We start from the raw sequence: 13,648 nt of genomic DNA, 5'->3' as shown, positions 1-13,648 counted from the left end.
CGGGCTTCTCACTGTTGTGGCTTTTCTTGTTGCGGAGCACAGGCTCTAGGCATGCAGACCTCAGTAGTTGTGGCATGTGGGCTCAGTAGTCGTGGCTTGGGGGCTTTAGAGTGCAGGCTCAGTAGTTGTGGCGCACGGGCTTAGTTGCTCCATGGCATGTGGGATCTTCCTGGACCAGGGCTTGAACCCGTGTCCCCTGCATTGGCAGGCGGATTCTTAACCACTACACCACCAGGGAAGCCCAGTTGTGGGTTTTTCATAGAAATCTTTATCAAGTTGCAGAAGTTCCCTTCTGCCTCTAGTTTATTGAGTATTATCATAAAAGAATGTTGAATTTTGTCAAATGCTTTTTCTACATCTATTGAGGTGGTCATGTGTTCTCCCTACCCCTTTATTCTGTCAATAGGGGGTATTACATTGACTCATTTTCCTTTGTTGAACCAACCTTGTATTCCTGGGATAAATTCCATTTAGTTATGATATATAATCCTTTTTATATGCTGCTGAATTTGGTTTGCTAGTATTTTGTTGAGGATTTTTACAACTATATTCATAAGGAATATTGGTTTGGAGTTTTCTTTTTTTATGATGTCATTGACTGGTCTTGATATTAGGGCAATACTGGCCTCACAGAATGAGGATAGGAAACATTCCCATCACTCTTCATTTTTTGAAGTCAAAGAATAGATCCTTTGCAGCCAGTTAAGCCGACTGTGCTCTTTTACCCATGGGGGCCTGGTGCGCAATGGCTGCAAACAGCAGCCTCCTCGGTAGTGTATGCGGCCTGTTGCCTGTATGGGTTGCCCTAAGGGACCTTGGAGACAGCCCTTTCCAGGGGACATTAATGACTGGCATGCTGTCCCCAATCTAGGCTCCAGACAGGTATGCATGGTGCCTTTGGAAAGCCCCAGGGCACAGTGGCCAGGGTCCACATTGCCAGGTCATAATGTCCATCCGCACCAAGCTGCAGAACAAGGAGCATTTGATTGAGGCCCTCCGCAGGGGCAAGTTCAAGTTCCCTGGCCACCAGAAGATCCACATCTCCAAGAAGTGGGGATTTACTAAGTTTAATGCAGATGAATTTGAAAACATGGTGGCAGAAAAGCGGCTCATCCCAGATGGCTGTGGGGTCAAGTACATCCCTAATCGTGGCCCCCTGGACAAATGGCGGGCCCTGCACTCATGAGAGCCTTGGCGCTGCCCCCTCCCTACCCATGCCCACCAATAAACCCTACTTTCTTGTCAAAAAAAAAAAAAAAAAAAGAATAGATCCTATCAGCCCTGTCAGAAACAGGGCTAGGACATACGTTTACTGATTGGTCAGTCTGTAGATACTTGAGTTTATTTGTTTTACATGCTATTGATGGCATCTGCAGAGAACAAAAGGAAGCCGGGTCACGGCATTTCAAAGTAATTTTTTGCAGCTTGAGGGACAGCAGAAGCTTCAAGTTTGTGGGTGCAGTAGGGGCATCATAATGTGAAGGCTCCAGACTCAGAAAGATAGGGTCACCTTCTTTCTCCACACTCAGAAGCTAGAGGACATGCCCATTTCCCTCAACTTTCTTAAACCTCAATTTTTACAAAAGCAAAATAAGGAATAATACTTACATCACCTAAATTTTTTAAAGTGTCAGTTCCCTTGCTCTTAAGATAAATTATATGAAGAAACAGACATCTTGGTAATTTTGCCACCTTGTATACATGATTCCATTTTCTTTACACTGAGATTATACCCATAAATAAAACAAATTTCAAGGGAAAAATGGCTTTTAGTGACCATAGCATATATACTGGAAAGAAGCCTAATTTTCTAGTATTCACAGAGTGCATGATCCCTAAAATGACCAAGAAGGAAGGATTTGACAATTTTCAAGAGGTTGACACAGTCTATAAATTTACCTCAAAATGCAAGCTAGGGAGTGGAGAGTCATGTGGGGAAGACAACGTCACACAATGAAAATGACCCACAGCCCAGGGAATTTAGCCAAAATGATTTTCTTTTAAATATACAATCATTCTTTGATGGTGGTAGTGAACACTAATATACCTTTCCTTGAATAGTTACGAGGATAATCATATCTTTTGCAAAGGCAGCATTCCCAGTTCAGACGTGTCATTTAAGGTTGGAATCTTTAAAAGCTATGAAAGCACTCTAAACATGGCTGTGCTGCTCAGGAAAGATCTGACTTTCTTGTTCCAAACTGAAGTGCAGTGGGACGTCCGTTCCATGGCCCTCATGTGTTAGTGTGCTCAGCCCTTTACTGTCCTTGCCTTACTGGCTTATGACTTTCTTTCCTGTGGGATCAGTGCTCCTTGAGGGCAGGGAGGGACTATACTTTGCCCACTCAATCTCTAGGGTCCTGTATACTGTCAGCTCCCTATACATGCTTTGGGGTTTTTTTTAAACTATTTTTGTAAAACAATTTTTACAATTTAAACTGAGGGACGAAACTCAGTTGGGCTCTAAGTATTCATATTATAATTTTAAAATTAATTTGAGTAATGTGATTTATAAGAAGATTGATCAGTAATCCTAGAAAGACTGAGAGGGTTTATACCTCCTCCTACATAAGAAAGGGATGTGGCAAAACTTGTACCACCAGACCCCCTCCTCACTGGACCAAAGGGAAGGGAATGAGCTTGTGGGGAGGTGAGGAGAAGGAAAAGATGTTCCTAACTTCATTTTACACAGGGGGGCAACTCCAATGGGGTTACCTTCCTACAGTCTCTTCTTGTGGAAAGTAGGGTAGAGCAGGGCCATAGCATGTCTGCCACATGACTTCTCACACACTCTCTGCCTGATCCAGGAAAACTGACCTAAAGATGACTGTTCCTTGTCCTTGTGCAGCTAGGATCCCACCTTCTGCTGAGATGCAGGAGGGAGCAGGTTCTCCTTCCCTTTCTGTATGTATAGGCAATATCACCCTGACAGAAGTGGGGATGGAACCAAACATGTTCAAATTTAGAAGCTATATGGATGGCTGTATTACTGTACTGTACTGTAGATGTGGGCTCAGGGTTCTGATTGGCCCACATGGCCACAGCAGGTGGATGAGGCCTTCTCTGGGAGAGTGGCAGGATAGAGAGAATACAGTACAGAAAAAATATTTGAAGAAATAATGGCTGAAAACTTCCAAAGCTTGGTGAAAGACAAACCTACATATTTATGAAGACAAAGAAATCCATGCTGAGACATATCATAATCAAATTGCTGAAAACTAAAGACATAGAAAAAAATCTTGAAAGCAGCCAGAGAAAAATGACACATTATGGATAGGAGATTGATGATTCGAATGACTATGAATTTCTCATCAGAAACCATGGAGGTCAGAAGGAAGTGGCACAACATTTTAAAAACGCTGAAAGAAAAGAAATAACCTAGGAATAAAGGTGAAATAGGGGCTTCCCTGGTGGTGCAGTGGTTGAGAGTCCGCCTGCCGATGCAGGGGACACGGGTTCGTGCCCCGGTCTGGGAGGATCCCACATGCCGCGGAGCGGCTGGGCCAGTGAGCCATGGCCGCCGAGCCTGCGCGTCCGGAGCCTGTGCTCCGCAACGGGAGAGGCCACAACAGTGAGAGGCCCGCGTATCGTAAAAAAAAAAAAAAAAAAAAAAAAAAAAGGTGAAATAAGGACATTCTCAGATGAAGGCAAACTAATAGAATTCATAGCCAGCAGATCTGCTCTCAAAGAATTGCTAAAGGAGGTTCATCACATAGAAGGAAAGTGACATAAGAAGGAAACTTGGAAAACTGGGAATTAAGAGCAACAGAAATGGTAAATATTTGGATAAATATAACAAACTATTCGTCCCCTCCTGAATTCTTTAAAATATATCTGATGGTTAAAAGTAAAAAATGTAACACTGTCTGATGCCATTTTCAATGTATATAGGTGTAATATGACACTTACTGTATAAAGGAGTAAAAGTAAAGGGATCTATACGGTGATAAGGTTTCTACATTGCAAATGAAGTGCTAAAAAATTGATTCTAGGTATTTATTTTGTAATCCCTAAGTAACCACTAGAAAATTATACAAAAATATAAAATCACAATAGATAAAATACTAAAAATGTTCAAATAACCCAAAAGAAGGTAGGAGGAGACAAAGGAATAAGAAAGAGGGGCAAAAGCGGAAGATAAATAGTAAAAGAGTAGACCTAATTTCAAACACATCAATAATTGCATTGAACATAAATGGTCTAAACACATCAATTAAAAGACAGGTTGGCAGGGTGGATTAAAAAACATGACCTAACTATATGCTGTCTATAAAAACACTTCAAATATAAAGACATAATGTGTTTACAGATTAGAAAACTCAACATGGTAAAGATACCAAATTTCCCCCGATTTATATATTTAATGCAATACTAATCAAGATCCCAGCAGGATTTTTGTTGTTGTTGTTTGTGTGTGTACAGATAGACAAGCTGCTGTTACAATTTACATGGAAGAGCAAAGGAACCAGACTAGCTAAAACAGTTTTGGAAAAGAAGAATAAAGTTGGAGGAGTCATATTACCTGATTTTAAGACTTGCTATAAAAATACAGTAATCAAGACTGTGGTATTGGTGAAGGGACATAGGCACAGAAATCAATGGAACAGAATAGAGAATCCAGAAATAGACTCACAAAAATATGGCCATTTGATTTTTGATAAAGGTGCAAAAGAAATTAAGGGGAGAAAGCAACCATTCACCATAACCAGAGCTGGGGACACTGTGGTGAACAAATCAAAGACTAAATGCAAATGACAAGCAGATCACAGACTAATGTCAAGGCTCTCAGGCTTTTCTTAAAAAAAACCCATATCTGGCAATAGTTGGCAATAGCCTACATTCCCCTATGGTAACAATTAGCTAGAGCTGAGTGCTGACAACTTCTTTAACACAGGACCTTGCATGCCCCAGTGTGTCACAGCTTCCATGGCACTTTTCTGTTTCTCTTGATACCAAGACTCCATTAGATGCAATTTATTTATTTATGTTTGTTTTGTTTTTTTATAACTTTTGGCCACACCGCACAGCATGTGGGATCATCCACAGATTCAAACAACCACAGACCGTGTAATACTGTAGTATTCACTATTGAAAAAAATCTGCGTATAAGTGGACCCGTGCAGTTCAAACCCATGTTGTTCAAGGGTCAACTGTACTTTTTTTGTTTTTCTGTACGTGGGCCTCTCACTGTTGTGGCCTCTCCCGTTGCGGAGCACAGGCTCCGGATGCGCAGGCTCAGCGGCCATGGCTCACGGGCCCAGCCGCTCCGTGGCATGTGGGATCTTCCCGGACCTGGGCATGAACCCGTGTCCCCTGCATCGGCAGGCGGACTCTCAACCACTGTGCCACCAGGGAAGCCCTCAACCGTACTTTTTAGATTTTTTTTGCCACGTGGCTTGTGGGATCTTAGTTCCCTGATCAGGGATTGAACCTGGGCCCTTGGCAGTGACAGCACGGAGTCCTAACCACTGGACCTCCAGGGAATTCCTCAACTGTATTTTTAAAATAATATATTAACTTACTTTCCTTCTTTAAAATTAAGAACATTATATATGAAATTAATATCCCTTTTGACCAACTTCCCCTAATCTTTTCCCTCTTCTCTCCTCCTCTGTGTGATCATTATGCATCCTTTTCAAACACTAAGCAGTATGCATATAAATCCATGAAAAATGTGTTTATCTTAGTTTACATACATGATATAAACATTTATATCATTTTGCAACTTGCTTTTTCAAGATTCCGTTAGAGATCTATCTAGGTTGACGTGTTTATAGATGGAGCTTGTTCCTTAATTTTGCCTGCCGTATAGTACCTCACTGTATGAATCACTGTATCAGGTTTCCTTCTTGTCCTCCCTCCCTCCCTCTCTTGATGGATAATCTTCCAGTGTATCATGTTTTATTTATTTGTCACACTACTGATGGACATTTAGCTTGTCTCTGATTTTCCACTATTATAATTATTCACTAATAACGTTATTCATATTGAAATTATGTGTGCTTACACAGGAACAAGCTATGTATCATTGTATAATTAGGCCACAGGAATGCACACACACAAAGAAGTTTGACAAAATAGTTTCAACACAAAGAAGTGCATCAAAAAAGGACCAAACTGCAAAAAAGTACATGACTGGCCTCTGGAAACAAGTTGTAGAGCAAGGTTAGGTTTTCTTGGGCACAGTGAAACTGGAATTAGTGGGTGCGGTTGGGATACTAACTCTGATGAGTAATGATGTAACACAATTCACTTATTCAGGATAAAGATTCTAAACTAATGGGTCAAACCAATAAGGAAGACTTCTATTCCTGACAAACATGGTTATTCAGTATTGTTAATGTATGTCAGAATTAGATCTTTTCATTTATGGTCATCAAAAAGACTCCAAACAGAAGAGGATCACTTTCTGTTACTGTTTTAGGAAAAATTTAAAAATCAAACAGTATTTGATGCTTGAGTTTAATCCAAGGTTAGTTCTGAAATGCTGTACCATATCAACTCTTTGATAAAAAACATGCAGAAAGAGCAAAGGAGGGACTTCCCTTGGTGGCACAGTGGTTAAGACTCTGAGCTCCCAATGCAGGGGGCCTGGGTTTGATCCCTGGTCAGGGAACTAGATCTCACATGCATGCCACAACTAAGGAGCCCACCTGCCGCAACTAAGACCCAGTGCAACCAAATAAATAAATATTTTAAAAAAAGAGCAAAGGAGCAGTAGATAATTTCAAAGTGTTCAACAATAATATAAATCATTATTTTTTTTACTATTATTCAAATAATTTCACAACTTAACTCTCTTTGAAGAGACTGGTAATGTAGCTTCACCACAGTTATGCTATATAAAACATAGATATGACAGTGTGTAGCTTTTCAAGTCCTTGCTTTAAACACCAATTAAAAAACTCAGAAAGGGTGGAAGAGAAAGGGCCCTAAAATTAAAAATAAAAACTCTGAGCATTTGAAATCAGTGGCAAGACAAGGAATAAAATAAACAAGAATTACTATAGACTACGTGTCTTAAGGTGCATAGCAGGATACACACACACATCTGTATATAGCTTAGAAAGCATAACAATATAGTGAACACCCCAACCACACAACCTCATTACTAGACAAGTCCAAGAGTTCATATCTCTCCCTATAGCTCTTCCCTATTCCATCCCTCTGTCTCACCTCCCCAAGTCCCCACCTTCATGAAGTAATCACTGCCTTGTTTGTGCCATTGTTAAGAAAGGACTTCTGGGAACATTTTCAAGAGTGAAATTAGTGCAAATTCATCTTGAGTAGAAAAACTTGTTTATATCTATCTCCTACTCGTATAGCATGGACAGCAAGCAGCATCCCTGCTGCTATGAAATCTTACACTGACACCATTCCTATTAAAAATGAGTTATTTTACACTCTTATAAGTCTTCACAAAATTGATTTTTATGTGACCTCACCCTCAAATATTCTATTAAGCTGATCAAAATAAGCCCAATTTTTTTCAGTGTGTGAAAATATAGATGTTTAAGCATACCACAGCATACCACTTCTGTTAGCATATACTCAAGAGCAGATTAAAATACTTATAGGCAACTTACCTCATGTAAATTCAGTTCTTTTACTTTTTCTTTTAATATAACCTGTAAGACAAAAAAAAAGTATGCTTTTATGCCCATTTAAATCTGTAATTTAAAAGATTTCTCATTGTTCTTACAAATATTTTTCTTTTCTGTATATAGCTCATTTCACCTCATATTCAGTATTAGAGAGAATCTCTTACAGTTTGAGATAGAACATTTTAGCAACATTCTTTTAACTTGAGCAAGGTGTAGTATTCTCCTGAAAAGCAATTTTAAAATCTCTTTGAGAATAGATTAAATTTTGGGAGAAGAAATTAACACATGCCTATCTGGAGTATGTGCTAATATGGGGGGAAAGTAAATGAGATTGCTTGCCTCATGATTTGGTAAAACACAGTATTGACTCATGGGACAGACTGGTAATTTATAAAAGACTGAAAAGTAAGGTCAATCTTAATTTTGGAAGCTTTGCTTATTATTATACATCAGTATCCTCAGAAAACTTTAGCTCTATCCAGAATTATGTAAATAGGTTTAAAACTCATCCAGGTGCTGTCCCTAACCTGACTTTGTGGTGACTGGATATCAGTTAAAAATAATGCAAAATGACAAGAGGGCAGATGACTATTTAAAAAGAACATCTCTAAACAAATAGGACCTAATCAAGCTTGAAAGCTTCTGCACAGCAAAGGAAACCATAAACAAAATGAAAAGACAACTTAAGGACTGGGAGAAAATATTTGCAAATGATGCCACTGACAAGGGCTTAATTTCCAAAATATACAAACAGCTCATACAACTCATTAACAAAAAACAAACAACCCAATTGAAAAATGGGCAGCAGACCTAAATAGACAGTTCTCCAAAGAAGACATACAGATGGACAACAGGCACATGAAAAGATGCTCAACATCACTAATTATCAGAGAAAAGAAAATCAAAACTACAATGAGGTATCACCTCCCACCAGTCAGAATGGTCATCATTAAAAAGCCTACAGATAACAAATGCTGGCGAGGGTGTGGAGAAAAGGGAACCCTCCTACGCTGTTGGTGGGAATGTAAGTTGGTGCAGCCACTATGGAAAACAGTGTGGAGGTTCCTCAAAAAACCATTTGAGACAAAAATTGAGACAAAAAGATTCATTCCTTTAGAAAACTAAGACATTCTTCTCTGTATATTAAATCCCACACGAGACCCATGTGTGGTTACCTGTGGACATCAGTGTGGACATCTAAGGAACTCACCAATGAGCTCAGATTTCAAAGAGACATGGATAAAAAGATATGTAATCCTAAAATGACGACATGGTCTGTAACATCAGTGTCAGCAAGATTAAAGACCCAAATAAACTGAAGCTTGGCCCCCACCCCCACCTCTCCCCCCCTCCTAAATTGCTATGGACGACAAAAATAATTTCATGCTCAGGGTCAAAAGAAAATTAAGGAACACCTAGGCCCACTGTTTGGTATCGGTGGTAAAATATTAATGGATGACGCATGGAAGAAAAAACAAATTTTACTGGCCTTCAAGAAAAGCTAAATTTATTACCTTAAAGAACATATCAGCAAAGGGATAGTACAAAGGGCTAGGAGTTAATAGCAATGACTGAAGTATCTGGACTTCCAGTAGTGTGACGTGAACTAACATTTAAAACACAAAGGGGAGGAGATGAGATCAGTATAATACAGCTGGTTACCTCTGAGGAACTAGTATGTCTTCTAATGAAGAAGGTAAAAATTTCATTTAATGGACTCTCTGAACTCCATTAGGATGATAGTAAGTTCAAGGATTTTAAGCTACAGCATTTCTCTTTACCAAAATATTGGCCAAAGTTCCCTGTTACGTTATATTATTTTATCATTTGAACTTTCTGTAACTTCAAGTAATACTTAAGAGAAGCCACCACAATAAGCCCAGGCACTGCAACGAAGAGTAGCCCCCACTCGCCGCAACTAGAGAAAGCCCGTGTACAGTAACGAAGACTCAACACAGCCAAAAAAAAAAAAAAAAAAAAAAGGAACACTTGAAGTATTTTGTATGGCAAATTGGCAAGCAAAATGCTAAAATGAACACAAGTAAATCTAGTCCCAGTTTAAAATATGAGTGGAAACCTAAGGTCTCATTTTTTTGGTGAAGAACATGATCAAAGCTAATCTTAAGTAAATCTCTCTCACCTGTTTGTAGGCATAAAATTCTTTGTGTGCTTGATGTCTTAGCCTAAAAGACAGAAATGAGAAATGCAATACTGAGATTTCCATATAAGAATTTGACAAAAATTTTAAAACTGCTTATTTTTGGTATTAATTTATATCATTTATGGTTTAAAATCCAGAATCTTTATTCTAGAATACACTCAAATGACATATCTGTTACCATGTTATGAGAAAGTGACCAGTGAACCATAGAATGTTATCCAAATATATAAGGTCAAGTGAAATCTCATTAAAACAAAATCTCAAATATTTTAAAGAAGGCTCAATTTTTTATATTGACAATAGTCCACTTATTTCAATAATATTTAATATATCACATTTTTCCTAATTAAAAAATTGAGGTATCAATATAATATACATCTAATAATGTGCAAAAGCCTCAAGAATACAGATAATTATTAAAAAAAATTATACACACCACTGTAACTATCACCCAGATCAATACATAGAACATTTCCAGCATCCCTGAAATGACTCTTCCCAATCAATATTCACCCCTAACACTATCCTAATTTTTATCATTGTAGATTAACTATGCTTGTTTTTGAACTTCACATAAATGGATCATTTGGTATATACTCTCCTGTGTTGGCTTCTTTCAGTCAACAATTACTTGTGAAATTCATCCATGTTGTTGCAGTAATTATATTTTTGACTGACATATAGTGTTCCATTTTACGAATGAATATAAAACTATCCATTCCACTGTTGACAAATATTTAGGTTACTTCCAATTTGGGGCAATTATGAATCAAGCTGCTATACAAATTCTTCTACATGTCTTTTAGTGGACATATAGACTCATTTCTGTTGAGTGAGTATCTAGGAGTAGAATTACTGGTCCAAAGTGCTTGTACCAGTTTTACTCCTATGGGTAGTGCATGAAAGTTCTAGTTGTTCACATCTTTGCCACAGCTTGGTAGGGTCAGTCTAAAAATTTTTAGCCAGTCTGGTGGGTGTTCAGTGGTATCTCATTTTGGTTTTAATTTTGCATTTCCCAAATGATGTTTAAGACCCTTTCATATGCTTATTGCCTGTTTGGATATTTTCTTTTACGAAATGCCTGTTCAAGTCTTTTGTCCATTTAAGAAAATGAGTTGACTATTTTTCTTATTGATTTGTAGGAGCTGTTTAAATATTTTAGATGCAAGTCCTCTGTTGGGTACTGCAATACTCTATGGCTTGCCTTTTAATTCTCTTAATGTTATCTTTTGATGAACAAAAGCTTTTAATTTAAAGCTTTTTAATTTAATTTGTGTCCAGTTAAAGAAATCTTTGCCAACCCCCAGATAATGAAGATAATTTCTTGTGTGTATCGTGAAAATAATTTGTTATTTTACCTATCACATTGAGGTCTATGATCCATCTGAAATTAGTCTTTATGTATGATGTGAGGTAGAGGTCAAAGTTCTTTTTATCCACATGCAGATTTTCATTTGACTCCTTTATTGAAGAGACACTTCTTTCCCCACTGTGTTGCAATGGCACATCTGCTGTAAGTGAGACCAATGTGTGGTTCTGTTTCTAGAGTTTCTGTTTTATCCCACTGGTTTATCTGCCCATCCTTGTGTACTGGGTTGAATCGTGTCCCCTCAAAATTAATGTCAAACTGCTACCTCAGAATGTAACCTTGTTTGGAAATAGCATCTTTGCAGACTATTTAGTAGTTAAAATGAGGTCACATTAGGATTAGGGTAGACCATAAATCCAATATGACTGTTGTCCTTAGAAGAAGAGGAGAGGATATACAGAGACACAGGGAAGAAGGCCAGGTGAAGACAGAGGCAGAGACTGAAGTGATGCAGCTACAAGCCAAAAAATATCAAGGATTGCTGACAACCACCAGGAACTAAGAAGAGGCAAGGAAGTATCCTCCCCTAGATAGCCTTCAGAGGCAGCATGGCCCTGCCAACACCTTAATTTCGAACTTCTAGCTTCCAGAACTGTGAGAGTTTGATAAATTTCTGTTGTTTTAAGCCATCCAGCTTGTGGTACTTTGTTACAGCAACCCTGGGAAACCAATGCATCTTGTGTCAATACCATGCCAGTTTAAAAAAAAAAAAACACCTTTTATTTTGAAATGGTCTTATAGGAAAGTTGCAAAAAATATCAGAGTTCATATATACTTCTCTCCCCAGTTTTCCAACATTCACATCTTACATAACCATAGAACAATGATCAAAAGCAGGAAATTAACACTAATGTTTTGATATTAATACTCGTATAGTATTCACCAAACAGACTTTGTTTGAATTTCACCAGTTTTTTCACTAATGTTCTTTTCCTATCTTGTGATCCAATCCAGGACCCCAGCCTGCATCTAGTTGTGTCTCCTTAGTTTCTTCAAATCTGTGACAGTTCCTTAGTTTTTCCTTGTTTTTCAGGATTTTGACATATCGACCATGATCACTTGGTTATGGCAATGTCTACTGGGTCTCTCCACTGTAAAGTTACTATTTTCCCCTTTGCAACTGATCAATATCTTGGGGGAGACACATTGAAACTATGAAAATATCCTATATTTTTCTCAAGCTTTTGCCCACTGATTTTAGCATCCATCTTGCTTGCAACAATTCTGCAGTGTTTGCCTGGTGGTGGTTTTGTAGTTCCCTAATTCCTTGTACATTAACTGGGATTCTTCTGTAAGGAAGAGATGCCCCTTCTCCTTCATTTATTTATATCAGCATGGACTCATTTGTGTTAGTCTATGGGTTATAATTTAATATGATCATTATTTATTTTGTTGCTCAAATTGATTTAGGCTTTTAGGCCCTCCTTCAGGTTGATTCTTATATCCTTTCAACATGCCCTCATCCTTTCCCATGCATTTCCTAGCTCACTGGCACCAAAAGATGTTACAAGCTCATCTTGTATTTTCCATGCTCCAGTTGTGGAATTAACCACTTCTTTCAAAGAGCCTTGGTTCCTTTTATTGGAGAATAATATTTAGAAACCAAGATCTGGGTGCTAGGTGAATAGCACTCTGTTTTAAGTACTGGAGTTTGGAAAAAGTCTTGGGTCCTCAAGCTTTGTTCTTAACTACTTTGGCTATTCGTGGTCCTTTGCATTTCCATATAGATTTCATGAGCTTATCAATTTCCACAAAAAAAATCTGTTGGGATTTTGACGGACACTGTGTTTAATTTATAGATCAATTGGGGGAAGAACTGACATCTTTGCAAGATTGCATTTCCAACCTGTGAATATAGCATACTCTATTTATTAGATCTTCTTTCTCTGTACACATTTCTACGTAGAACACTTATATACCCTTCATTAAATTTATTCCTAGGTATTTGGTAATTTTTGATCTACTATAAATGGTATTTAAAATTTTTTTATGTTCTAATTCTTTGTTGCTACTACATAGAAAAAAATTCAATTTTTGAATATTGATCCTGTATCTAGTGACTTGCTAAGTTCACTTATTAATTCTAAACATCTTATCTGCAGAATCTTTTGGATTTTTAAAATACACAATTATTTTGTCTGCAAATAATAACAGTTAAAACTCTACCTATTTAATCTTCACATATTTCACTCTTTATTCTTTTTTTTTTTAATTTTTATTTTTTTGCGGTACGCGGGCCTCTCACTGCTGTGGCCTCCCGTTGCGGAGCACAGGCTCCGGACGCGCAGGCTCAGCGGCCATGGCTCACGGGCCCAGCTGCTTCGCGGCATGTGGGATCTCCCCGGCCCGGGGCACGAACCCGTGTCCCCTGCATCGGCAGGCGGACTCTCAACCAGTGCGCCACCAGGGAAGCCCTCACTCTTTATTCTTTATTTCACTTCTTTTTTTTTCCTGCACTGGCCAGGACCTCCAGTACCAATATTAAATGCAAGTGATGGCAGTGAATGTCCTTAT

General features: G+C 38.3%; 1 protein-coding gene and 1 non-coding gene across 5 annotated transcripts in view; one reads left to right on the top strand and one right to left on the bottom strand.

Moving 5' to 3' along the window:
* The window catches only part of RNF24 (ring finger protein 24), a 142,074-nt gene that overhangs the window by 12,347 nt on the left and 116,079 nt on the right, over nucleotides 1-13,648 (bottom strand). For all 4 annotated transcript variants that reach the window (XM_019950655.3, XM_073792729.1, XM_019950656.3 and 1 more), the window contains 2 exons: nucleotides 9,745-9,787; nucleotides 7,587-7,628 (listed from right to left, as the gene is read on the bottom strand). In XM_019950655.3, coding sequence (XP_019806214.2) covers nucleotides 7,587-7,628; nucleotides 9,745-9,787 — 85 coding nt within the window. The remainder of the gene's footprint in view (nucleotides 1-7,586; nucleotides 7,629-9,744; nucleotides 9,788-13,648) is intronic.
* On the top strand, nucleotides 693-827 carry LOC117308424 (small nucleolar RNA SNORA70). Its single transcript, XR_004522401.1, has one exon. It is a non-coding gene; the product is annotated as a small nucleolar RNA SNORA70 (small nucleolar RNA).

Source organism: Tursiops truncatus, chromosome 15, assembly GCF_011762595.2.
Source record: "Tursiops truncatus isolate mTurTru1 chromosome 15, mTurTru1.mat.Y, whole genome shotgun sequence".
Lineage (NCBI taxonomy): Eukaryota > Metazoa > Chordata > Mammalia > Artiodactyla > Delphinidae > Tursiops > Tursiops truncatus.
This window is presented reverse-complemented; position numbering and strand designations above follow the sequence as displayed.